The 26,116-nt window shown below is 40.7% G+C and overlaps 1 protein-coding gene and 1 long non-coding RNA gene across 6 annotated transcripts; one reads left to right on the top strand and one right to left on the bottom strand.

The window, feature by feature from the left end:
* Positions 1 to 289: 289 nt before the first annotated feature.
* LOC125746510 (tumor necrosis factor receptor superfamily member 5-like) lies at positions 290 to 21,535 on the bottom strand. Of its 3 annotated transcripts, none has more exons than XM_049020546.1 (9): positions 21,458 to 21,535; positions 20,120 to 20,189; positions 19,239 to 19,335; positions 19,022 to 19,147; positions 18,778 to 18,933; positions 18,576 to 18,663; positions 18,207 to 18,374; positions 2,455 to 3,876; positions 290 to 789 (listed from the first exon to the last, which is right to left on the bottom strand). In XM_049020546.1, the coding sequence occupies exons 2-8, from the start codon at positions 20,168 to 20,170 to the stop codon at positions 3,837 to 3,839; spliced, it is 726 nt and encodes a 241-aa protein (XP_048876503.1). In that variant the 5' UTR covers positions 20,171 to 20,189; positions 21,458 to 21,535; the 3' UTR covers positions 290 to 789; positions 2,455 to 3,836. The 3 variants fall into 3 exon arrangements, with proteins under 3 accessions (XP_048876503.1, XP_048876502.1, XP_048876501.1); XM_049020545.1 differs by lacking the exons at positions 18,207 to 18,374; positions 18,576 to 18,663; positions 18,778 to 18,933; ... (2 more) ...; positions 20,120 to 20,189; positions 21,458 to 21,535 and adding exons at positions 4,390 to 4,558; positions 4,751 to 4,838; positions 4,955 to 5,110; ... (2 more) ...; positions 6,313 to 6,382; positions 8,053 to 8,118; XM_049020544.1 differs by lacking the exons at positions 290 to 789; positions 2,455 to 3,876 and adding an exon at positions 16,399 to 17,643.
* A 194-nt stretch (positions 21,536 to 21,729) lies between these two features.
* On the top strand, positions 21,730 to 25,043 carry LOC125746237 (uncharacterized). Of its 3 annotated transcripts, none has more exons than XR_007398891.1 (5): positions 21,730 to 21,807; positions 22,898 to 23,016; positions 23,101 to 23,270; positions 23,349 to 23,420; positions 24,073 to 25,043. It is a non-coding gene; the product is annotated as an uncharacterized LOC125746237 (long non-coding RNA). The 3 variants fall into 3 exon arrangements; XR_007398892.1 differs by having other exon boundaries at positions 23,860 to 25,043; XR_007398890.1 differs by having other exon boundaries at positions 23,349 to 25,043.
* Positions 25,044 to 26,116: the final 1,073 nt, after the last annotated feature.

The raw sequence follows: 26,116 nt of genomic DNA, 5'->3' as shown, positions 1-26,116 counted from the left end.
AGGAGATTATGCTTTACTTTGCAGAAGTATATAGGAATTCTTTGGTTTAGGCATATCCCAAGTCTATAAGGCACACCCAAAGACCTACATAAAAGAAAAAAATGGGGTTCATTGGTCATGCAAGTTCACACTTGCAAGAAATATTTTGAAATAGTGCCTGCAGTGAAGTTTAAACAGAGCACAGATGGTACAGTATACTGTACACATTACGGCATCGGGCAGACCGAGGCTTCGCGGGAGCAGAGAGAAACACAGAGACTCACTTGCCGGGGAGGACACGCTCTTTATTGTCCTGAAAAGGGCTACATCAGGCACCCAACGAGCACCGAGCCAATCACACAGAGCGGAAACGCAAGGTTGTCAGACGCTGAACTGCAAGATGCACACATGGTGGGAGATTTACATAAACTAATTACACAGGAGGATCGGACCGGGTACACACAAGACACGGGCAAGCACACGTGCAACAATAAGGAAATGCAACCATTAACAATTACAACAATGCGCCCCACTGGTGCTACAATATACTCTTTTTGATCACAAATGGCAGAATGTGCAATTGCAGTCAAGCTTCCCCTTGAGTTTTTTCATAAAGAAAAAATGACAGTTTTTAATTTTGACTGATACAAATGCCTTTGAGGTAAAATTTAATTCTGTAGCATCTCAGAAAGAAGTTATAGTAGTTGCTGTAAATAGTTCTTGGTGTTGCAGTTCTTGTGGGTCTCCCTAGGGGGCAGAATTGACAGATGGACTGATTGATGATTGGAGGGGATTATAAATACCCCGAACCTATGGAAGATTATAAGCACAAAAATTCAAATGGCAATTCATTTTGCAATTGTCAATTCAATATTCAACCAGAGCATGCATTTGTCATTTCAATATTTAATCTGTGCATGTAATTTGAAAATACATTTTGCAATCGGCAATTCAATGTGCAAAGTGCTTATGCAATCCTTAATTCATTTCATAATGTTTTGAATAAAAAATAGAATGACAATTCACTGAATTGCATTTCGTTTTGCCATGGGCTTTTTGCCTCTTTATTCAAATGGCAATTCATTTGGCAATTGTCAATTCAATATTCAATCAGAGCATGCATTTGTCATTTCAATATTTAATCTGTGCATGTAATTTGAAAATACATTTTGCAATCGGCAATTCAATGTGCAAAGTGCTTATGCAATCCTTAATTCATTTCATAATGTTTTGAATAAAAAATAGAATGACAATTCACTGAATTGCATTTCGTTTTGCCATGGGCTTTTTGCCTCTTTATTCAAATGGCAATGGCGTCCCCGGGAATTGCATTGCATGTTGGGGAGAAAACTCAATTTGCAATTCCCAACTGTCAGATCGCTCATCAAGGTGGACCTTCATTAACGACGTCACTTCCTTGTTTAGGGCCTCGCTACCATTGATTTGTTCGTTTAGTTAGAATGAGTAATGGCGGCAGAAGAGCTTGCAGCAAATATTTCTGCCTTAGCAGATGACATGGAAATTAATCGGGTATCAGCAGTAGATGCGTTTGATAGGTTGTTTGTGTTGTCACAGAGGGTAACCAACTGCGTGACTTGATGTAACGCCTGAGCTACATTAGTTTGCACCCTTCTCGTATCAAGTCCAGTTAAGATTGTAAGTTCCTCTACCCTCTGTGACAACACAAACAACCTATCAAACGCATCTACTGCTGATACCCGATTAATTTCCATGTCATCTGCTAAGGCAGAAATATTTACTGCAAGCTCTTCTGCCGCCATTACTCATTCTAACTTTTTTTTTTTACGTTTTAAAGAACTTTATTTAGAGCAAAACAATTACAAACTCAAACAAACAGTTACTTATAAAAGTCTACATAACAATATATCACACCTCCTGTGGTAAAAGCATGTTATTGCAATGATATAATCAGCATGTTACAATCAAATAAGGAAAAGTGCAACTAGTTATAATTATTACAAATAATAAAAATAAATAATAATAAAAAAATTAAAAAAAATAATAATAAAGAAGATAAAGGGGGTTTACTCATTCTAACTAAACGAACAAATCAATGGTAGCGAGGCCCTAAACAAGGAAGTGACGTCGTTAATGAAGGTCCACCTTGATGAGCGGTCTGACAGTTGGGAATTGCAAATTGAGTTTTCTCCCCAACATGCAATGCAATTCCCGGGGACGCCATTGCCATTTGAATAAAGAGGCAAAAAGCCCATGGCAAAACGAAATGCAATTCAGTGAATTGTCATTCTATTTTTTATTCAAAACATTATGAAATGAATTAAGGATTGCATAAGCACTTTGCACATTGAATTGCCGATTGCAAAATGTATTTTCAAATTACATGCACAGATTAAATATTGAAATGACAAATGCATGCTCTGGTTGAATATTGAATTGACAATTGCAAAATGAATTGCCATTTGAATTTTTGTGCTTATAATCTTCCATACGAACCTGAGGACTGTCACCACTGAGGGAGGCACAAGCATAACAGCACAGGCAAGAGGCACATGTGCACCAACATGTAATGCTAATTATACATTAATAAAACTATACAGCACCGTAATTACATTATTTTTACTACTGAATAAACCACTGTTTTGCTGAAACGATTCCTTACAATATATTATGTAAACGTATTATATATGTATACAGAATGTTTTACTGCATGTTAATACCCTTCAAAGGAAAAAACATCTCATAAAATTGCACCAATATAACAGCTCAAGGGGGCGGCATGGTGGTGCAGTGGTTAGCACTGCTGCCTCACACCTCTGGGACCCGGGTTCGAGTCTCCGCCTGGGTCACATGTGTGTGGAGTTTGCATGTTCTCCCCATGTTGTCGTGGGGTTTCCTCCGGGTACTCCAGTTTCCCCCCACAGTCCAAAAAACATGCTGAGGCTAATTGGCGTCGCTGAATTGCCCATAGGTGTGCCTGTGTGAGTGACTGGTGTGTGAGTGTGCCCTGCGATGGGCTGGCCCCCCATCCTGGGTTGTTTCCTGCCTCGTGCCCATTGCTTCCGGGATAGGCTTCGGACCCCCCGCGACCCAATAGGATAAGCGGTTTGGAAAATGGATGGATGGATGGATGGATAACAGCTCAACATAATTGCTCAAAAAATAAAACTATATTAATGAAGTATGTACACCAAAAAATAAATATGAAAATCTATTCCACTTCCAGGTACAAAAAAAGTCTAGTACTTCCATTCATTTCATAGTGGGTTTACAGTATGTCACCAGTGCAACGGTGTTCACAATGCACACACATGTAGTGCTGTGCTTCACTTGAGAGACAGCTTACAGTACATTGATTTTAAAGCCTCTGAGTTGGGGAGATTTGCTGTGGAAGCTCAAAGACAGCAAGTATCTCACACCCAGTAGCACCAGCAGAGCAGCCATTTGGTGTCTTTTTTAGGGACGTCAAACATCCCCACTCCACCTCTCAGTCGGTCCGTCTGACTCCACTGGCCAGGTGAAGAAAAACTGGGGAAACTGTACACAGGCAAGGCCACATACCAGCCAGTGATGCAGGGTCTTTCAGTACCCGTTTCTCCTTGAGTCTGTAGATGATGCTCCAGCACTGTAAGATATGTTCTGGGGTCCCTGTTCCAACAAGCAAGCACTCCAGCTCCTTTAATGACTCCAGACCAGTTGTTTGCACTTCACACATCTTGTAGTCCTTTGAGAGGCAGGTCCTGAAACAGCTCAAACACCTCTTCAATGACCATCTGGATCTCATGCAGTTTGCCTGCCAGGCACAAGTAGTGTCTCTTTGACTTCAACACCATCCAGCATCTCTGACTGGCATGAAAACTCAGAACAATGCTCAAGGCTCACTGACGTTGATCCACCTGACCCTTCTGAGGCGGGGAACTGTAAAAATTGTAGAATGCAAGTAAAATTAATATATCAGTGCCTGATAAAAGAATTGTTGAAAGAACTACATCATACTTTTTCCAAAATAAAATGCTGAGGCAAAGAATTTCTCCACAGTGATGTCAAAGACTGATCTCCTGCCGCAAGTGTATGATTGCAGCTGTTGCTGATACAGGCAGCACAATCAGCTATCAAGTTTAGGGGGGCAGTTACTTTCAATGAATTTGAAATGGTGATTTAAAGTCTGTGTTGTGTTTACTCAGGCTGTCCTTTGTATTATCCTAAATGTGTCTGGAGATCAGAATCAATTAAGTGTTATGGAGAAGCGAAAATAGAAGAAATCTAGAAGGAGGCAAATACTTTGTCACGGAGCTGTACATGTACAAAATGTAAAACTAAAAAAAAAAAAAAACATACTCGATTCTGTACCCAAACGCCTAAAAATTTATTAATACGATTTATAAACCTATTTGGACTTCATATATCACCTAATGTAGGTAAGGTACTTACCCCTTTTAGTCTCCATTTTTTTCTATATAATCTGCATGATGTTACTCCTATTGTTAATATTAGGCCAACTGTCACAACAACGACAGGAGTCCGACTCCTCTCCCCCCCACATTGCGAATCTGATGAGTGGTTTCCAGATTTAACGGTGACAAATCCTCTGGATGCACAGCTGAAAAATATGCCACCATGATCAAGACGTAGATTTAAGCATGTCCCTACCAATACTGTGGGGGCAGGGGGTTTGGTCCCTAACAATGTTGAAACCAAACCTACGCCCTTGCATTGTAATTCTAAACACAGAGAAAAACAAGAACATTTCAATAAAATATTTGCTTAAAGATAGGAATTACAAAAAACTTACTCTGTATGTGGTTTGCAGGACGTAAAAGAGCCGTTGGAATAAGAATGATCACTGCAGGCCTCACATACAGTATCATTATATTCTGTTCCTGAAAGGAAAACATTACGAGTGTCTTTAATGTGCAGAAATTATTCTCAAGGAGCCAAACTGAAGTGTTGGGTTTTTTATAGCATTAATGTGAGAAAATGAGGATTCCAAACAAACCAGGCCGCCTGATGGACTGTCCAGGCTTGTAGGTTGTGTGTTCTTTATCTTCTCTGCATGCTTCACCATAGTGATCAATGCAATAGTGTCCGTTCAGGACTCCACACACTGTGTCTGAAGATGGCATACACTCCTTTACTGTCTTAAGACCACGATCTGTGGAGGATTGTGAAAAGACACCATGACAGATGTACAAAACGCCTACAATAAAAACAGATACATTATGCAGGATGAAAAGTTAGTGTCACTGATATTCTTACCTTCAGCACAGACTGTACAGGGGTGACATTTTTTAAGAGCATTTGGTGTTTCACTGAATGTAGAATCCAAACACGGAGCACAGTGACCAGTACTCTGCTTTGTACAATGTCTGGATACACGACTTCCTGAAATTAAAATGGGCAGTGATTACTCTGCCAAATTCCTCCAACATTTCAAACCAATGGGAATGGCTCATCCAGGTATAATGTGACTTACCAGGGGAACATTTACGGCAACATATGCCATCGATTTCATATTCATTCTGGTCACATGCGCAGCAGGAATGATGACATAGAAGAGACATTACAAATGTCTGATAAAAAAATTTAATCCAATTAGATTACATATCAAAGTATCATATACCATTAATTAGATCACAGAAGAACAGCCCACATACTTTTAATGAGCTTTCATGGGCTGCTGTTTGTACAATGTCAATATACTGCATAATTCATGAAAACAAACATACAGATAAAACAGTTAATTTCAGAAAATTGTTCATAAGACATCCTGATTTCTCGTGCATATATAAAAGTTATAGTGATAATGTAGCTGCCATTTGTAGAAGTAGGAGTACAAGTACAGGTACAGAGCACTGGGTCAGCCCTTTGCCTGTATCTACCCTGGAGCATTTTTTGGGGTTAAAGGCCTAGCTAAAATGCCCAGTGATCAAACAACTATTTTGCCAACCATGGGATCAAAATTTTTTTCAGTTTCGTCAGACTGCCGACAGACTGCTAATGGTTTGCTAAGTCGGCGCCCCTTTAGAAGACAGCACCCTAAACAGCCACCTTTGTCACCTCATGGGTTACTTGGCACTTAATGATTTTAAATCTGAAACAAATAGTCATTCTTTTCTTGTCCTCAATATCCCAAAACATGCCAATTTTCACTGTAGGTTACTGGTCAGTACAGACTGGTCTCCACAATGGCCTGTCAGGTTCACAATGAAACACTGACTGTATCTATAGAGCTGATTCCTCGCGTGGTCTGAGATGTCATCCGCCCCATTCTGTTCTCTCTCTTACCCAAGTTAGAGGATGGATGAACAAGACAGGCCTAGAAATAGTCATGAAGGATTAAATAAATGTCACAACCTGAAAGAGAAGAACAGACTCTCTGGTCCAAAGCATCTCTCTCGTTGTCATATATCCACAAACGGCCAACCTAGGTAAGAACAGAGGATACACAAAGATTAACCAAAACCTCTTACACAATGGATAGTTTGTTTAATTTTCAGAAGTCATAAAGTTTTAAAAATTGAATAGTGGGCTTATTTGGCCTCAACCACATGTTTTTGCTCTTCACTGTATCAGGCAATACAATCTTTGCAAAAATAGTGTATTTGCCAAAGAGCTTCCAACAGTGCAGCTACAGGAGCAAATTCTGCCTCTACATCCTGCAAATAAGCTACCAACATCTAGAAGAACATGGTGCCGATGACCCCTAATAGGTTCACTGGGACAGTACCAATAGTAGTCAGTAGTCCAGTTGGGGAAAAAAAAAAAAACTACCCAGTGAGGATATTACTATAGTCAATACTCACAGATTTTACTCTTAGTTTTCCATAATGAAAAGCCTGCCCGCTTTCCCAGTTATACCGCTGAAAATGTCCAAAACATCAAAGCGAATTTCTAATGAAAAGTGTCTCTTGTTCATTCAGGAAAACAAAGTGATTTTCTTTAGTGTACACCTTACATTGTCAGAACTGCTCCTTACGTGTAATACCGCGGTGAAGTTGGTTTTATGTTCGATATTCGCGACATTTACTGACATCTAAACTGCAATATCTTCGGGATCATGACAGTAATTCTTTTCAGATTAGGCACCACATGTGAAGTTAAACGAGGAGAATATTTCACACTTTTAGTTAGCTCCATGTAACGCTCGTGTCACTGACAAACAGAGAACATAAGCTACTGGGACAGTTTTAGGTTCAGAAGGAGTGGCTTGAATAGCTTAAACAATGGATAAGTAGAGCAGAGATAAAACCTTGGGTTTACAGCCGACAATTTTACCGAAATTACACATACAATAACACACAGTTACACATACACACATTCCCCTCTTTCCCTTTTTTAGATCCAGAATAGGTTTTGGTAATTACCATCCTAGTTTTAATTAGTTTTGTCAACTAGATGTTTTTTTAAGACCAGTCTGGATACTTACTCTTGGATTGATAGATTCACTAAACGATTTACCTTTTTCCCTTCAGTAACTCTCAATCTGAAAGAGTCTGCAACTCTTACTATAGCGCCTTTCTTGAATGTACTGACCTTTTAAATCAGTGTTATCTTAGGATACAGCTGAAAATATACTATTCAACTCAAACCATATGAACAACATGGCAAAAGAATTCAACAATGAACAGAATCACATAGGATGTTTTTATAATACAATTCAGTTCAATGTTCTGTTCAGTCCTCATTCATCTAATCAATGAGAGGTAATTGCAATCCTACCACAATAACAGTGAGATGGGAAACTCTCCGGTGGGGAAGAAAAACCCATTAATATTATATTTTTAGTCAAAAGTGCTTAAATCTTAACAGTTGGAAAAGAAAAATAAACAGTTTATGTTTCACGGTTAACTCAAAATGACTACGGTATTTTTCCACAACACGTTAGCCTCACTACACATATAATATAGTAATATAGAAGACGTAAAATAAATTTAAAAAACAGCATTTATGCATTCAGTTGTCAAGTAAAACCGGAAAATAACCCATTTACTTTGAATTATGTCAACATTTTCGGTTCGAAAACGAACTTCAGTTAAACCATTTACTCGTACAACACACTTCTCTCAAACTCTACAAAAATACAACAAAACTCACCAAAACTTCTCTGCATAAGGTCGCTACCGTTTCAACAATCTGCAACACTTTTGACTGGAAAAGATCCGAAAACTAGAAAATTCTAACTTCGCGGCTCTCGGCTTCTGGAACTGGCTGACTGTATTCGGGTATTGCCTCATCAATCATGGGGGGGGGTGAGCAGGAAGTTCGGATGCTGAAATCCTGGATCTTAAATACCAGAGTCTAAAGGAAATACAGACAACTGGGGGCAAATATTATTATTATTATTATTATTATTATTATTATTATTATACATAATATGAGTTAAACTGAGACTTGATCCCAGCCTCCACACCTACCCAGGAGTGTCTGTAGTTATTTTCCAAAGCTTTGGTTCATGGAAAACTTGTATAGCAGTGACACCTGCTGGATAAAACGTGAATTGCAGCTGGCAAATGGGCAGCGGTTTGTCCTGGGCCGTAACCCCACCTCCCACTTACCCCCGCCTTCCCTGCTGACTGACGCCATTCACTGTGTTGAGGCTTCACACCCCACTGCTTATGCTGTCTCTAGTTCCATTTCTTGTTCTTCACTCTAACACCCCCCCCCCAACATGCCCCTCCCCCAGGCCATATGTACCCTGAGCTGGAAGCCTCACCTGGGCTCGGTGACGCTGGACGTGGAGCTGGGAGACCGAACCCTGACCAACCTGTCCGTGTCGCCCATCCACGCTGCCATCATCCTGCACTTCCAGGACAAGAGTGAGCCAAATTCTTCTGCAGGCTTCAAATCCTCATGACTATTTCCTGCCTCTGTAATTGTTGGATGTATTGAGGGTCACCAGGAAGTGGAATGCAGTGGCCTGATAGATTTCTAGTGTGAGGAGAACTGCCTGCAGATCAGTGTGACTAAGACCATGGAATCTGCTGTGGATTTCAGGATGAGGATGGTTCCATCCACTCCCGTGTACATCAACGGCAGTGATGTGGAGTTCATACAGACAAAAATAGATAATGAACTAAAATGGACCACAAACACTGAGGTTTACAAGAAGGGACTGAGCAACTTGTACTTGAGAAGGCTCATGTCCTTCAACGTGTGAGTTTGCTGTAGCAAGTGGCATTTGGCAAATGGCTTCTATCGGTACAATCTGAAGCTTTTGGGGATGCTGCCTGAGAGAGGAATAGTGATGCTTTATTGACAATTTTTAAGGAGATTGTGCTTTACTTTGCAGAAGTATATAGGAATTGTTTGGTTTATGCATATCCCAAGTCTATAAGGCACACCCAAAGACCTACATAAAAGAAAAAAATGGGGTTCATTGGTCATGCAAGTTCACACTTGCAAGAAATATTTTGAAATAGTGCCTGCAGTGAAGTTTAAACAGAGCACAGATGGTACAGTATACTGTACACATTACGGCATCGGGCAGACCGAGGCTTCGCGGGAGCAGAGAGAAACACAGAGACTCACTTGTCGGGGAGGAAACGCTCTTTATTGTCCTGAAAAAGGCTACATCAGGCACCCAACGAGCACCGAGCCAATCACACAGAGCGGAAACGCAAGGTTGTCAGACGCTCAACTGCAAGATGCACACATGGTGGGAGATTTACATAAACTAATTACACAGGAGGATCGGACCGGGTACACACAAGACACGGGCAAGCACACGTGCAACAATAAGGAAATGCAACCATTAACAATTACAACAATGCGCCCCACTGGTGCTACAATATACTCTTTTTGATCACAAATGGCAGAATGTGCAATTGCAGTCTGTCGTAGCAAATCCTTTTAACAAGAATGGACAAGACGTCAATAATGGAAAATGACGAGTCTTTATGTTAGACTTCAAAATTTGGTGTACAACACAAATTACAACAAAGTTAATGGCTTCTCAAAGTTCGCCTCTCCAGCCTTCCATTCGAAACATAAGCAAAAAAAAAACCCCTTTTATTTTTTTTTTTTTTTGCGTGAGCTGAGATCCCGCTCTTCGTCTTCTCAAAGAATCATGGGAAATGCAGTTTTCTAGCATCAACATAATACACTGACTTAAACATACTCTCAATAACTGTATTTCTTACAAATCAATGAAATATAATTGTATAACTGTCAGTCAATCAAGTATGCATAACAATAAATCCATTTAACAGTAATAAAGTTACAACATTCTCCCCCCGATGAACTACTTGTTCATCTAAATCTCTAAATTATACAACAACTGAATCGGCCTTCTCAACAAGGTTCCTGTGGTAGTACGAACTAAACATGACCTAACAAGACCATCTCGGCCAGGAAACAGCTCTTCAATTCTTCCAAGTTTCCTGACTTGTCTGGGCAGGTTGTCTTGTTCAATGAGCACAACATCACCCAGTTTCAGAGGGGTGGACCTTGATGGACCACAGTGATGCGCTGACTTCAGTTCCATTAAATAGTCCTTGCGCCAGGTGTTCCAGAAGTTAGTCATAAGCTTCTGCCTGTACTTCCATCTTCGAGTGATGTCATCCCTTTTAAGCGTTTGATGATGAATGTCGCCTGGAAATGTCTTAGGCGGTAGAGACGTCAGTCGTTTGCCAACCAGGAAATTGGCTGGTGTCAGTGGTTGTGGCTCATCTACCTCATTGTGTACAAAGGTCAAAGGTCTAGAATTCAGGGTAGCCTCAACCTCCGTTAGTACAGTGCACAGTTCTTCAAAGTTGAGGGACGCCTTGCCTAGAACCCTTTTGAGACAAGTTTTCACTGATCGGACAAGTCGCTCCCAGAATCCTCCCCACCAGGCTGCTCGCTCTGCGATGAACTTCCAAGTGATCCCTCTCTGTGTGAAGAACTGCAATAACTGCGGATCTTTGATGTTCTTCCAAAGCTCTTTCAAGTCTTGGTCTGCTCTCTTAAATGTTTTAGCATTGTCAGAATAGATGACTCGGCATAATCCTCTCCTAGCAATGAATCTTTTCAATGCTAACAGAAATGCCTCTGTTGACTGATCTGAAACCAACTCTAAATGTACAGCTCTGGTAACAGCACAAGTAAACAAAGCAATGTATGATCTTTTTACAGAGCCATCCGCCTTCACATAAAGTGGCCCAGCAAAATCCACGCCTGTGACTTCAAATGGTGGTGATTCAGATATTCGGTCCTTAGGCAAAGGTGCAGTGGGTTGTTGTCCAGCTTTCGCCTTGAATTTCTTACACACTGTGCATCTGGCCACAATGCTCTTGACCATCTGCCTAGCACGGATGATCCAGTATCTCTCTCTCACTTGTACGAGAGTGTCTCTTACTCCTGAGTGCATCACACTTTCGTGACAATCCTGTATCAGTAGTTCTGATAATCTATGTTTGTTAGGCAGAATCCAAGGATGTTGCTCTCTGAATGTAAAGTTGGACTGCTGCAGCCTTCCTCCAACACTTAGCAGCTCATGTTCATCAAAGAATGGCTTAAGCTCTTGGATCTTACTGCCGTGCCTTGCAGTTTTTCCTGCCTTCAGTAGCTGGACCTCCTGACTGAAACCCTGATGTTGAGCAACCTTAATCCAGTACCTTTCAGCTTCAAGAAGCTCATCTGCAGTCAGATCACCATGTAAATTTGATGTTGTTGGTTTAGCATTGTTTATGAATCTTCTGATCCATGCTGTCACTCTAAGAACCCTTTTCAGTTTGCTATACCTTTCAACCTCCAGTACTGGTTCATAAACACGGGTATCATTGACAGTAAGCTGTACAGTGACTTTATAACTGGATTTAAGTTCTACATTCACTTCATCTGAAATGTCTCCACCACCAGTCTGTGGTGTCTGCTCGGTTGATGGAGGAACACTGGGACCATTCCACCATAGCTGGTTCTGTATCAATGTCTCAACTGTTTGTCCCCTTGTCGGAAAATCAGCTGGATTTATCTTTCCTGAGATGTGTGACCACGAAGCTGGATTGGTAAGTGTCTGGATCTCAATCACTCTGTTCGCAACAAATGGTTTCCACCTTTGAGCAGAGCTGCAAATCCAGTGCAGCACGATCATGGAGTCAGTCCACATTTTTATTTGAGTCTGTTCCATTTTCAAGGAGGTGCTTAAGTTGTCTGCCAGCCTCGCTCCAATCGCAGCTCCCATGAGCTCCAGACGTGGCAGAGTCATTCTTTTTAGAGGAGCCACCCTGGATTTGGAAGCGACAAGGCTCATTGTTGTTTCTCCGTCTTGTGTTTTGCCTTGCAGATAAGCCACAGCACTGTAAGCCTTCTCGCTAGCATCACAGAATATATGCAGTTTCAACTCATGCTTGTTTTCTTGCTGCATGTCTATTTTGTACCACCTTGGTATGGCAAGCTTGTGTAACTGGGTCAGTTCTGAACACCACTGTTGCCATTCTTGGTTTAGATCTGGTGGCAGTTTCTCGTCCCATGAGAGTCCTCTTTCCCACATCTCTTGGAACATGCACTTAACTCTGATGGTAAAGGGATTCAAGAAGCCCAGTGGATCATAAACACGTGCTGATGACTGTAACACGCTTCTTTTCGTGCCTTTCGTTTCTGTTAGAAGGCTCACTAGTGATTTGAGGTCAAAGGTGAAATCGTCGGTCGCCGGCCTCCACACTAGCCCAAGTACTTTCAGCACTGTTCCATTTGTTTCAGGCGCCATCATGTAGTTCACTGAACTCTCCTCCCATTTTTTCTTCAGTTCGTCTGAGTTCGTCATCCATTTGCAGAGCTCCATACCCGCAGTAGCCAGCATTTGTTTGGCAGCTGTTGTTACATGGTATGCCTCTTCAATGGTATGCTCGCTTGAAATAAAATCATCCACGTAAAGTGACTCCTTTATTGTATTTATAACTTGTGGTTGTTCGGTTTCATATTGTTTCAGGTGTCTTTGGATTGTAGCGGCAAGCAGAAATGGGCTTGGTGTTGCCCCAAACACCACTCTTGTCATCCGCAAAATGCGCAGCTGATCATTCTCTTCCCATGTTGGTGGACCTGAGAACCACAAGAATCTGACTGCATCTCTGTCCTTTTCTGCTAGGCGTATTTGCAGGAAGGCCTGTTTTATGTCTGCTAGGAATGCGATTTTGTGTCGTCTAAATCTGATGAGAACACTGAGCAGATCTGGATTCAGGTTTGGCCCTTTAAGTAAGCAGTCATTCAGAGACGGACAGCCATCTTCATGGGACGATGCATCAAAAACTACTCTTAATTTGGTTGTCGCCTTGTCTTCTCTGAGCACTGCATGGTGTGGCATATAATATTTTACAGTGTCTGCACCTTCACTGCCTTGTGGCACATCCTCTGCAATGTTCTGCTCTAAATAGTCTTCCACCACATGATTATATCTGCTAAACAAAGTCACATCCCTCTTGAATCTTTTCTTTAGACCTTCAAACCGTTTTTTGGCAATTCTGTAGTTGTCGGGAAGCTCCACTGCTTCTGGTTTCCATGGCAACTGTACTTGGTACCTTCTGTCCTGATAAGTTGCCGTTCTCTCAAACATCTGTAGAGTCTCATTTTCTATTGGGTCCTGTGCTATCTCATTTGTGATACCCAAAGACTCAATTTCCCAGAATGCCTTCAGCTGTTTAGAGAGGACTACATCTTCTCCCAAGGGATTGAACATGCAAGTTGCCTCAGTAATGCTTGATGCAGACACTGGTCCCTGTACAGACCAACCAAAGGTACTTTCCAATGCCACCAATGCTTCTGTTAGTCTCTCAAACTTCCCTGTCACTATCTGCCAATAGTAGTCAGCTCCGATGAGGACAGCGAGCTCGGGTTCTCCATCACTTCCTAGGAAGTCTGCTAGTTGGAGTCCTCTTTTCTTGAGTTCATGCTGAATCTGTTCACCAGGGACCTTCATTACCGCTGAGCACACTTGTGGGGTTTCCACAGCTTCTATTTCGATTTTCTGATTAGGATCCCAGATGTTCTGCAGCATGACCCTAACTGTATTGCGTTGTGACCTTGTGGGAACAGGAGAGCCAAATGTATGTAGTGTGAGTGTCTCTTGTCTTATTATTGGCAATTTTAAGCGCTTCACCAAGCTTTCATGGATGAAACTTCTCTGACTGCCTCCATCCAGTAAGCAACGAGCTATTTCCTTGTCTGATGGGCCTCCAACCCATGCCTTCACAGTCTGTAGCAACACAGCTTTCTGTTCACCTGATTTACTTTTCACTGGATAGGGAAGGACTGAGGAAACTACTGTCTCCCTTGATTCAGATCCAGATAGGGACTGCACAGCAACCCTTTCACCAGTGCACACAGCAACGTGATGTCTCCTTCCACATTTCTCACAGGACACATTCTTCATCCTACAGAATTTTGCAATGTGCTTCTGGCCTAGACACACAAAACATCTTCCCATTCCCTTTAACTTGTCCTTTCTTTCAACAATGTCATAGTTTGGGCAGTTTTCTGATTTGTGTTCAGCCCCATCACAGAATAAACAGTTGACTTGTTTCTGGCTAGCTGTGTGCAGTGCAGCAGCAGATTGCATGCTAGGTCTTTTAAACCTTTCATTGAACGATAACTTGTATTGCTTGTTCTCCGTCTTCTGTGGAGTGTATGATTTCGTCATTTGAAGTGCTCTTTCCCTACTTTGAACTTCCTTCTGTAAAAAGGTGACTATTTCAGACACCTTCCATTCCTCATCCTCTTTTCTCTGACGGCTATATTCAAGTGCAATGTCATCTGGAATCATTTTCAGGAGTATTGGGCATAGTAGGCCTCCATATCTTTCTGACACTACGCCTAGTGATTCCAAACTTCTAATTTGAACTTCACATTCATCATATAGCTGTCTCAAAGCGTGTACATCATAGGATTTTTTAACAGGTGTTAGGTTAAGTAGTTTTGACATGTGAGCACTAATCACCATATCCTTTCTTCCAAATCTGTTTTGCAGTAACTCAACTGCATTGTCATAATTCTCATCTGTCAATGTTAGCCCTGCTACTGCCTTTGCTGCCTGTCCAGTAAGATATGTTTTCAGATATGTAAACTTTTCTCCTTTACACAGTGCTTCGTTCTGGTGAATAGCAGCTTCATATTGGCTCCAAAACTCTTGCCACAAGCTGACATCGCCATCATATTTGTGAATTATCAGCTTGGGTAACTTTACTGTTGCTCTCTGCGTTGATGAGCTAGCGTCACTCACCCTTTGATGTGACGCTCCACGGAGCGAGTCCTCCCTTTGCCTAATCATGCGCTGTGCGCGGCTCTTGGACAACATGATACGCTCCTTATATTCTTCTGAGGTTTCAACCTCCATCTCCAAGTCATCCAGTGCAGTTTGGCGTTCTATTTCACCATCTAAATCAAGCAAACTGTGCTCCTTTGCAGCTAGCATTTCCAGCAAAGTGCTCAAATGTTCAATATCCGGATCTGGTTTAGCCATTTCTGAGTCAATTTGATGTACAAGTCGTGTAGTAGCACCTCTAATTGTTCCCCGTTTTCGTTTCATTCGTTCCATTATCCTTTGACGATCCTCCTCTGCTGCTCCCGCAGCTCCGGCTGCATCTTTACGTGTGTCCCGTTCACTCATTATTAATCCCGGGTTTCGGCACCAAAATATGTCGTAGCAAATCCTTTTAACAAGAATGGACAAGACGTCAATAATGGAAAATGACGAGTCTTTATGTTAGACTTCAAAATTTGGTGTACAACACAAATTACAACAAAGTTAATGGCTTCTCAAAGTTCGCCTCTCCAGCCTTCCATTCGAAACATAAGCAAAAAAAAAACCCCTTTTATTTTATTTTTTTGCGTGAGCTGAGATCCCGCTCTTCGTCTTCTCAAAGAATCATGGGAAATGCAGTTTTCTAGCATCAACATAATACACTGACAAACATACTCTCAATAACTGTATTTCTTACAAATCATCCATCCATCCATCCATTTTCCAAACCGCTTATCCTATTGGGTCGCGGGGGGTCCGGAGCCTATCCCGGAAGCAATGGGCACGAGGCCGGGAACAACCCAGGATGGGGGGCTAGCCCATCGCAGGGCACACTCACACACCATTCACTCACACATACACACCTATGGGCAATTTTGCAACTCCAATTAGCCTCAGCATGTTTTTTGGACTGTGGGGGGAAACTGGAGTACCCGGAGGAAACCCCACGACAACATGGGGAGAACATGCAAACTCCACACACATGTGACCCAGGCGGAGATTCGAACCCAGGTACCAGAGGTGTGAGGCAACAGTGCTAACCATTGCGCCACCATGCCGCCCCTCTTACAAATCAATGAAATATAATTGTATAACTCTCAGTCAATCAAGTATGCATAACAATAAATCTATTTTACAGCAATAAAGTTACAACACAGTCAAGCTTCCCCTTGAGTTTTTTCATAAAGAAAAAATGACAGTTTTTAATTTTGACTGATACAAAAGCCTTTGACGTAAAATTTAATTCTGTAGCATCTCAGAGAGGTTATAGTTGTTGGTGTAAATAGTTCTTGGTGTTGCAGTTCTTGTGGGTCTCCCTAGGGGGCAGAATTTACAGATGGACTGATTGATGATTGGAGGGGATTATAAATACCCCAAACCTGAAGACTGTCACCACTGAGGGAGGCACAAGCATAACAGCACAGGCAAGAGGCACATGTGCACCAACATGTAATGCTAATTATACATTAATAAAACTATACAGCACCGTAATTACGTTATTTTTGCTACTGAATAAACCACTGTTTTGCTGAAACGAGACACTGCAAGAGGATTCCTTACAATGTATTATGTAAACGTATTATATATCTATGTATTATTATACAAATTGTTTTACTGCATGTTAGTGTCCTTCAAAGGGAAAAACCACAACATTGCACCAACATAAACAGCTCAACATAATTGCACATATAGTATTAACTATTCAAAAAATAAAATAAAACTATATTAATGAAGTATGTACACAAAAAAAGAAATCTGAAAATGTATTCCACTTCCGGGTACAAAAAAATCCATTCATTTTAAAGTAGGTTTACAGTATGTCACCAGTGCAACGGTGTTCAAAATGCACACACATGTAGTGCTGTGCTTCACTTGAGAGACAGCTTACAGTACATTGATTTTAAAGCCTCTGAGTTGGGGGGATTTGCTGTGGAAGCTCAAAGACAGCAAGTATCTCACACCCAGTAGCACCACCACAACAGCCTAGCAGAGGAGCCATTTGGTGTCTTTTTTAGGGACGTCAAACATCCCCACTCCACCTCTCAGTCGGTCCGTCTGACTCCACTGGCCAGGTGAAGAAAAACTGGGGAAACTGTACACAGGCAAGGCCACATACCAGCCAGTGATGCAGGGTCATTCAGTACCCGTTTCTCCTTGAGTCTGTAGATGATGCTCCAGCACTGCAAGATATGTTCTGGGGTCCCTGTTCCAACAAGCAAGCACTCCAGCTCCTTTAATGACTCCAGACCAGTTGTTTGCACTTCACACATCTTGTAGTCCTTTGAGAGGCAGGTCCTGAAACAGCTCAAACACCTCTTCAATGACCATCTGGATCTCATGCAGTTTGCCTGCCAGGCACAAGTAGTGTCTCTTTGACTTCAACACCATCCAGCATCTCTGACTGGCATGAAAACTCAGAACAATGCTCAACGCCGCACTGACGTTGATCCACCTGACCCTTCTGAGGCGGGGAACTGTAAAAATTGTAGAATGCAAGTAAAATTAATATATCAGTGCCTGATAAAAGAATTGTTGAAAGAACTACATCATACTTTTTCCAAAATAAAATGCTGAGGCAAAGAATTTCTCCACAGTGATGTCAAAGACTGATCTCCTGCCGCAAGTGTATGATTGCAGCTGTTGCTGATACAGGCAGCACAATCAGCTATCAAGTTTAGGGGGGCAGTTACTTTGTCACACGGGTAATATGGGTGTTGGTGAATTTTTTCCTTCAATGACTCAAATGGTGATTTAAAATCGGTCTTGTATTTTTTCAGGCTGTCCTTTGTATTATCCTAAATGTGTCTGGAGATCAGAATCAATTAAGTGTTAATTGAGAGCAGAGAAGCGAAAATAGAGGGAATCTGGAAGGAGGCAAATACTTTGTCATGGAGCTGTATATGTACAAAATGTTTTTTTTTTTTTAAAAAAAAGCATACTCGATTCTGTATCCAAGCACCTAAAAACTAAATTTATCAATACGATTTATAAACTTATTTGGATTTCATATTTCACCTAATGTAGATAAGGTACTTACCCCTTCTGGTTTCCATTTTTTCTTATATATATACATAATACTACTCCTCCTATTGTTAATATTAGGCCAACTGTCACAACAATGACAAGAGCCCGACTCCTCTCTCCACATTGCGAATCTGATGAGTGGTTTCCAGATTTGACGGTGACAAGTCCTCTGGATGCACAGCTGAAAAATATGCCACCATGATCAGGGTGTAGATTTAGGCATGTCCCTACCAATACTGTGGGGGCAGGGGGTTTGGTCCCTAACAATGTTGAAACCAAACCTACGCCCTTGCATTGTGATAAAATGTAATTCTAACACAGAGAAAAACAAGAACATTTCAACAAAATATTTGCTTAAAGATAGGAATTACAAAAAACTTACTCTGTATGTGGTTTGCAGGATGTAAAAGATCCGTTGGAATAAGAATGATCACTGCAGGCCTCACATACAGCATCATTATATTCTGTTCCTGAAAGGAAAACATTACGAGTGTCTAATGCGCAGAAATTATTCTCAAGGAGCCAAACTGAAGTGTTGGGTTTTTTATAGCATTAATGTGAGAAAATGAGGAATCCAAACAAACCAGGCCGCCTGATGGACTGTCCAGGCTTGCAGGTTGTGTGTTCTTTGGCTTCTCTGCATCCTTCACCATAGCGATCAATGCAATAGTGTCCGTTCAGGACTCCACACACTGTGTCTGAAGATGGCATACACTCCTTTACTGTCTTAAGACCACGATCTGTGGAGGATTGTGAAAAGACACCACGACAAATATAGAAACGGATACATTATACAGGATGAAAAGTTAGTGTCACTGATTTTCTTACCTTCAGCACAGACTGTACAGGGGTGACATTTTTTAAGAGCATTTGGTGTTTCACTGAATGTAGAATCCAAACACGGAGCACAGTGACCAGTACTCTGCTTTGTACAATGTCTGGATACACGACTTCCTGAAATTAAAATGGGCAGTGATTACTCTGCCAAATTCCTCCAACATTTCAAACCAATGGGAATGGCTCATCCAGGTATAATGCGACTTACCAGGGGAACATTTACGGCAACATATGCCATCGATTTCATATTCATTCTGGTCACATGCGCAGCAGGAATGATGACATAGAAGAGACATTACAAATGTCTGATAAAAAAATTTAATCCAATTAGATTACATATCAAAGTATCATATACCATTAATTAGATCACAGAAGAACAGCCCACATACTTTTAATGAGCTTTCATGGGCTGCTGTTTGTACAATGTCAATATACTGCAGAATTCATGAAAACAAACATACAGATAAAACAGTTAATTTCAGAAAATTGTTCATAAGACATCCTGATTTCTCGTGCATATATAAAAGTTATAGTGATAATGTAGCTGCCATTTGTAGAAGTAGGAGTACAAGTACAGGTACAGAGCACTGGGTCAGCCCTTTGCCTGTATCTACCCTGGAGCATTTTTTGGGGTTAAAGGCCTAGCTAAAATGCCCAGTGATCAAACAACTATTTTGCCAACCATGGGATCAAAATTTTTTTCAGTTTCGTCAGACTGCCGACAGACTGCTAATGGTTTGCTAAGTCGGCGCCCCTTTAGAAGACAGCACCCTAAACAGCCACCTTTGTCACCTCATGGGTTACTTGGCACTTAATGATTTTAAATCTGAAACAAATAGTCATTCTTTTCTTGTCCTCAATATCCCAAAACATGCCAATTTTCACTGTAGGTTACTGGTCAGTACAGACTGGTCTCCACAATGGCCTGTCAGGTTCACAATGAAACACTGACTGTATCTATAGAGCTGATTCCTCGCGTGGTCTGAGATGTCATCCGCCCCATTCTGTTCTCTCTCTTACCCAAGTTAGAGGATGGATGAACAAGACAGGCCTAGAAATAGTCATGAAGGATTAAATAAATGTCACAACCTGAAAGAGAAGAACAGACTCTCTGGTCCAAAGCATCTCTCTCGTTGTCATATATCCACAAACGGCCAACCTAGGTAAGAACAGAGGATACACAAAGATTAACCAAAACCTCTTACACAATGGATAGTTTGTTTAATTTTCAGAAGTCATAAAGTTTTAAAAATTGAATAGTGGGCTTATTTGGCCTCAACCACATGTTTTTGCTCTTCACTGTATCAGGCAATACAATCTTTGCAAAAATAGTGTATTTGCCAAAGAGCTTCCAACAGTGCAGCTACAGGAGCAAATTCTGCCTCTACATCCTGCAAATAAGCTACCAACATCTAGAAGAACATGGTGCCGATGACCCCTAATAGGTTCACTGGGACAGTACCAATAGTAGTCAGTAGTCCAGTTGGGGGAAAAAAAAAAAACCTACCCAGTGAGGATATTACACTATAGTCAATACTCACAGATTTTACTCTTAGTGTGACTGCAATATTCGTATGGATGTCGTCATATTAATATTAAAGTTCAACAATTATTGGTGGGCAATATTAGGCATTTAGCCAATTATCGGTATTGGCGTTTTATTTTAACTATCACCGATATTAAGCAATTATAAGGTGCGCTACTATGGCTCCGCTGCCATTTCTTCTTCTGTGCCGTTTGCTCTCTACCAGCTGCTTCATTTAATGTCCCGCCCACAACAAACTGTGATTGGCTAATATCACAGGCCTTGCTGTCACTCACACCACACACACAGGAGCGCAGCATGAAGCTCCAAGGAGGAGGAGAGGGAAAAGTTTCGACTAAGTGTGGATTGTAGCTGACAGTGTTTCCTCAAATTAAAACATCACAGTCCTACACACTGAAGTTTCAGCAAGTACGTCTTGTGAGCTATTTCCATAATGAAAAGCCTGCCCGCTTTCCCAGTTATACCACTGAAAATGTCCAAAACATCCAAACAAATTTCTAATGAAAAGTGTCTCTTGTTCATTCAGGAAAACAAAGTGATTTTCTTTAGTGTACACCTTACATTGTCAGAACTGCTCCTTACGTGTAATACCGCGGTGAAGTTGGTTTTATGTTCGATATTCGCGACATTTACTGACATCTAAACTGCAATATCTTCGGGATCATGACAGTAATTCTTTTCAGATTAGGCACCACATGTGAAGTTAAACGAGGAGAATATTTCACACTTTTAGTTAGCTCCATGTAACGCTCGTGTCACTGACAAACAGAGAACATAAGCTACTGGGACAGTTTTAGGTTCAGAAGGAGTGGCTTGAATAGCTTAAACAATGGATAAGTAGAGCAGAGATAAAACCTTGGGTTTACAGCCGACAATTTTACCTTCATGTCTCTCCGCTTCTAGGTCACATGGCTGCTGTTCTGTTCTTTTCCAAGAGGGTTACGTCGTAAAGATTAGCCCCACTTTACGTTCTTAAAAAACACGTGTTTCCTGTGGATCTCCACTTTACGTCGTAAAGATTAGCCCCACTTTACGTTCTTAAAGATCACGTGTTTCCTGTGGAGATGACATATATCCTGTGGATCTCTACTCTACAGTCGGCTGCAGCTGGACCCTCCTCCGCTACCTGCCAAAAACTAAGCGCTACAGCGCATGCGTACAGCATCATTACGCCGTAAATCTCCAAACGCAGAAAGTTTTTGCCACTCTTGTTTGTTTGCCAAAAGCGGAGGTTTGTATGTTAGTTTTAACGTGTCTTATCTTAAATATTATTAATGATTTGTTAATATTTGTGTTTATTTCGTGCATTAGACACATCGAGGTGATTGTTATTATACTGTTTACATTCCTACTCCCCCGAATTCTGTACGTATGGGATCAAATTCTGCCATTAAACTCGGCTGTACACGTGTATTTCATTTGCTGCTTGGAACTACTATAATCTGTGGGTTTTGCTTTAGTTAGAGTGGAAATATTACATATACATAGAAAAGTAAGTCTTATTCGTTGTTGTTTAATCTAGAACTACATTTATTCGATACAAAAGCATTATAATATTTTGTGAGAGTGAGGTCTTCGTGCCCACGTCATACATGAGTCCAGAAAGGCAGAGTTGTTTTTGTTGGTGAAAGAAAGTCATTATTCTACACTTATACTACTACAGTACGATTGGATTGATTTCGATTTTGCAAAGCAGCGATTCGATGTCTAGCGATGTTTGAACTGTTACTGCAGTGCAATACATTTCTATTCAGTATCAGCCTGCATGATCAATATTTTCAATTCAGTGGAACATAAGCTAGTTTTAGTGGAATTTATTTAAATTTAGAAGGACTTAAATGTTTAATTGTTCATTTAAAAAACTGAATGTTTTGGGGGGAAACTGCAAAAAAAGTGCTTTACAATTTTCTTTAAAAAGTGTCAAAACCACATGTCTGCACAAGAAACACTGTCTTGTATTTGTACTTTAACAACAAAAACAATTTCTGGATATGTATAGCTTACTCTGCAAATGTAGGAACATAGGTATACTGAACTACATAAAGTACTGTAACGTATTAGTCTGTACTAAGGTGAGTCTCTAGATTGCCTTCAGAGATTTTTTCACAGATTTTTTTTCAGCAGTGTTTTGTTGTATCGTCATATAGTCATATGCGTTGATATTTGTTAATTGAGTCGATTAAATCACGTCGGCTTTAACAATCAACACATAGTTTAGAATCGATTGACTGTTACACCATCAGAACATAGATACAATAAACTCTCGCCAGAGAAAACACTACTACTACTAATTTTGCTTTTTAAAATCTGTCTATTTGTAGAGCTATGGAAAACTGGGATGAAGTTTATAATTTTGTCTCTTCACAAGCATAGCCTGCAGGGTATAGTAAGGCACAGAAGCAAAATATGAGGAGATTTGATGAGAAGTTCATACTGAAAGGTTAGTAATTCTTAAGGGAAAAAACATTCTGGTATATTATGAATGTATGTATTAAACATTTTTTTAATTGCAATATGGGTGGAGAACTCTGGTTTGTGAAGAGGAGAGTGGTGAAAACCAGAGAGGAAGCAAAGACTCTCTTCATGGAATTTCATTCATCTCCAATTGGAGGGCACACAGGCATAAGAAAAACAAGACATGCTATATCTTCAAGGTTTTACTGGTTTGGCATGTCAGTTGACATTGAAAACTGGGTATGTTTAATTGTAGATGACGTAGTTCTTCAAATAATGGTGTAATCTGTGCTGATATTAATTGTCAATATCTTGCAGATCTTGGAATGTGACAAGTGCCAAAAGGTTGGTAAGCCTTTGGTTGCTGTTCAGACACTAGAATGTATTCAGGTAAATACCCTGTCTTTTCATTTCATGCCTAAATTTGCCAGTAAATACAGCTTCCTGCAGCTGAATCCTCCCAAGTCTGTCATTCGGTCATTATGCAAATTTGTGTGATTTAATTATGGCTGTTAAATGGTAGTAACTTGAAGTCAGTCTGGTGAGTAGTGGCTCCTTATTTCTGCCTTGTGTAGGCAGAACACTGGCGTTTTTAGTCGGGAAAATTGCCTCATCAGTCATGATCCCCGCAGAAGGTTTTGCAGTTTAGATGTCAGCAAATGTAGTGAATATCGAACATAAAACCAACTTCACCGCGGTTAATGAAATGTCAGTTACAAAATAAACTTTTATACATCCAAACAGAGAAAGAAGTGCAAAACAGTAAATGTTACTTGTGTGACCTTTACTGACGTACGTCACTGATGGAAGCTCTCCTCGCCGACTATAGGGAAGAACTGGGACAGCCACCACATTTTACATTTACAGTATTTGCCAGACGCCCTTAGCCAGAGCGACTTACATAAGTGCTTTGAGACTCTGCGATGAATTTCCAATGCTAGCTCAATAAGGACCCAAGCTGTGAATACCATCTGTCTGAAAACTCAGTTGAGAAGTGCAGAATGTATTTATTTATTTGTTTTTTTTTAAACACACACACCAGAAAAAAAGCCGAGTAAGAATACAGAAGTACTACGTCAGGTATTTCTGAAAAAGGAATGTTTTGAGTCGTCGCTTGAAGACATTCAAGGATTCAGCTGTTCGGACATCTAGGGGGAATTCATTCCACCAATTAGGTGCCTGGACAGAGAAGAGCTGAGATGTGTGTCTTCCACAGATACAGCTGCAACACTGCAGATTTCTCCAATCAGAAAATCAGAAACAAGCCACACCCAGTGTATTTAGCGAGTTCATTGACCCCTTTAGCAACGTTTTTTTTTTTCTTCAAAAAAGCGACTAGCGAAAAATCTAGACACCGCACTCTTCCTCCTCTAGTTCCTGAGGGTCTGTTTATAGGCCAGCATGTGTCCTCTTCTGAACAAAGAAACGACCAACAAATGCATTAGACATAATTCAGAGGAATATTGTATCTAAGCCAGCTGCATTATTTTATTGGAATAATCTGTTTGATGACATAGATTGAGAATTTACTTGGATGTTACCTAGAACTTTCATTATTTCGAATAAGGTGCGGGAGGTAACTTTAAACATTCTTCACTGCTGTTATCCAGTGAATTGTAAGATTGCCAAATTTAAAAGAGATATAAATGTGTCCTGTTCTTTTGAATGTAATGCCTTTGAAACTATAATTTATTTTGGGATTTTAGATACAGTAAGATATTCTAGACAGACCTCAATAATCACATAAACACAGTCGCTGTTGTTTTAGTTCTCTTCTACGATTTATATTGTCACAGTGAACTATATCCTAAGATGTGCTTGCAAAATGTTTGTATATAGTATAGCATTAATAAAAAAGAGAAAAAAAAGGGCAGCGCGTCTGCGGGTCCTTGAGCAAGACCCTTAACCCCCAGCTCCCTGAGCGCCGCTACGGGTGGCAGCCCTTCACAGACAACTTACTCCACAAAGAGCAAGTTGAGGGATGCGTAAAGATAATTTCCCTACAGGGGATCAATGAAGTATCAATTAAATTAATAATAATAAAATGCTCCGCCAGAGTGTCTCTTTGGGGTCACTTTTGCCGGTCCGAAGGCCGGATATAGGAAGGTTGGAATTGTTAATATATATACACACACACACTACTCACACTAAATTAGGAACATGCAAACTCCACACACATGTGACCCAGGTGGAGACTCAAACCTGGGTCCCAGAGGTGTGAGGCAACAGTGCTAACCACTGCACCACCATGTGCCCCCAATATTGTAACTCCACTGCAAAAAATGAAAATCTAAGCAAGTATAATTTTGTTAAATTTAGCAAAATTCCAATTTCATTCATAAACTGACTACGCTGCGATAAATGGCCTGTGAAATTTAAGAAATTGTTTCTGTTGTGAGGCAAAGATGGCCTTAAAACAAAATGTGTTTTGAGTCAGTTTATTGATGAAATTAGAATTTTGTATTTTACTTCACCTTTTGGAGCTGAGGAGGACCCAAGATGTGTGCAACACAATAATTACAGGCCTAAACAAAGTAATTGTCAAGCAATGAGGGACAGTTACTATATGAAAATTAAACAGATTTGAAGCCCATCCAGCTTGATGAAATATTTCATCTGCAAGGAGGCCAAGCCAGGTACAAAGCAGCAGCGTGTCCAAGCGATAGAGTTATTTTGAGAGAGGAGAGTGACCCAATATGTGTGTAACAGACTAATTGCAGGGCTAAAGAAAATAATAATGTTGATTGTGGAGAATAAAGTTGGACAGAGTGGAAAATGAAAAATAAAAAAAACATGGTTCTGTATTGTGCTTGAATAAAACAGACACATCCCTTAGTGTGTTCTGTCTTTCTGTCTGGCTAACAGTCTGAAAGGCTGCTGATGGCTGCATATTCACGGAGTGGGGGTGAGGGGCAGTCACAATGATGTGTGAATGTGTCATAAATTTCTCTGCTTGGCCACAATAAAAAGAGATATGTTTGCAGGGGATCAAGGTGAGGTTGTTTTCTTAACCTAAGAACACTGAAACAATGGTCAAGCAGGGTGGTGGTAGTATCATGCTGTTTTGCTGACAGTACTTTACATCA

Source organism: Brienomyrus brachyistius, chromosome 7 (assembly GCF_023856365.1).
Source record: "Brienomyrus brachyistius isolate T26 chromosome 7, BBRACH_0.4, whole genome shotgun sequence".
In the NCBI taxonomy this organism is placed as follows: Eukaryota; Metazoa; Chordata; class Actinopteri; order Osteoglossiformes; family Mormyridae; genus Brienomyrus; species Brienomyrus brachyistius.
The sequence above is the reverse complement of the archived record's forward strand: the minus strand, read 5'-3'. Positions and strand labels throughout refer to the sequence as shown.

Bases quoted from the DNA above. Each gene is read 5' to 3' on its own strand.
- LOC125746510 (XM_049020544.1), bottom strand. From the start codon at position 20,170: ATGACAACGAGAGAGATGCTTTGGACCAGAGAGTCTGTTCTTCTCTTT. The intron at 18,934-19,021 runs GTAAGAAAATCA...AATCCTCCACAG, and splicing joins CTGTACAGTCTGTGCTGAAG to ATCGTGGTCTTAAGACAGTA. The intron at 18,664-18,777 runs GTTTGTTTGGAT...TTTTCCTTTCAG, and splicing joins ACAGTCCATCAGGCGGCCTG to GAACAGAATATAATGATGCT.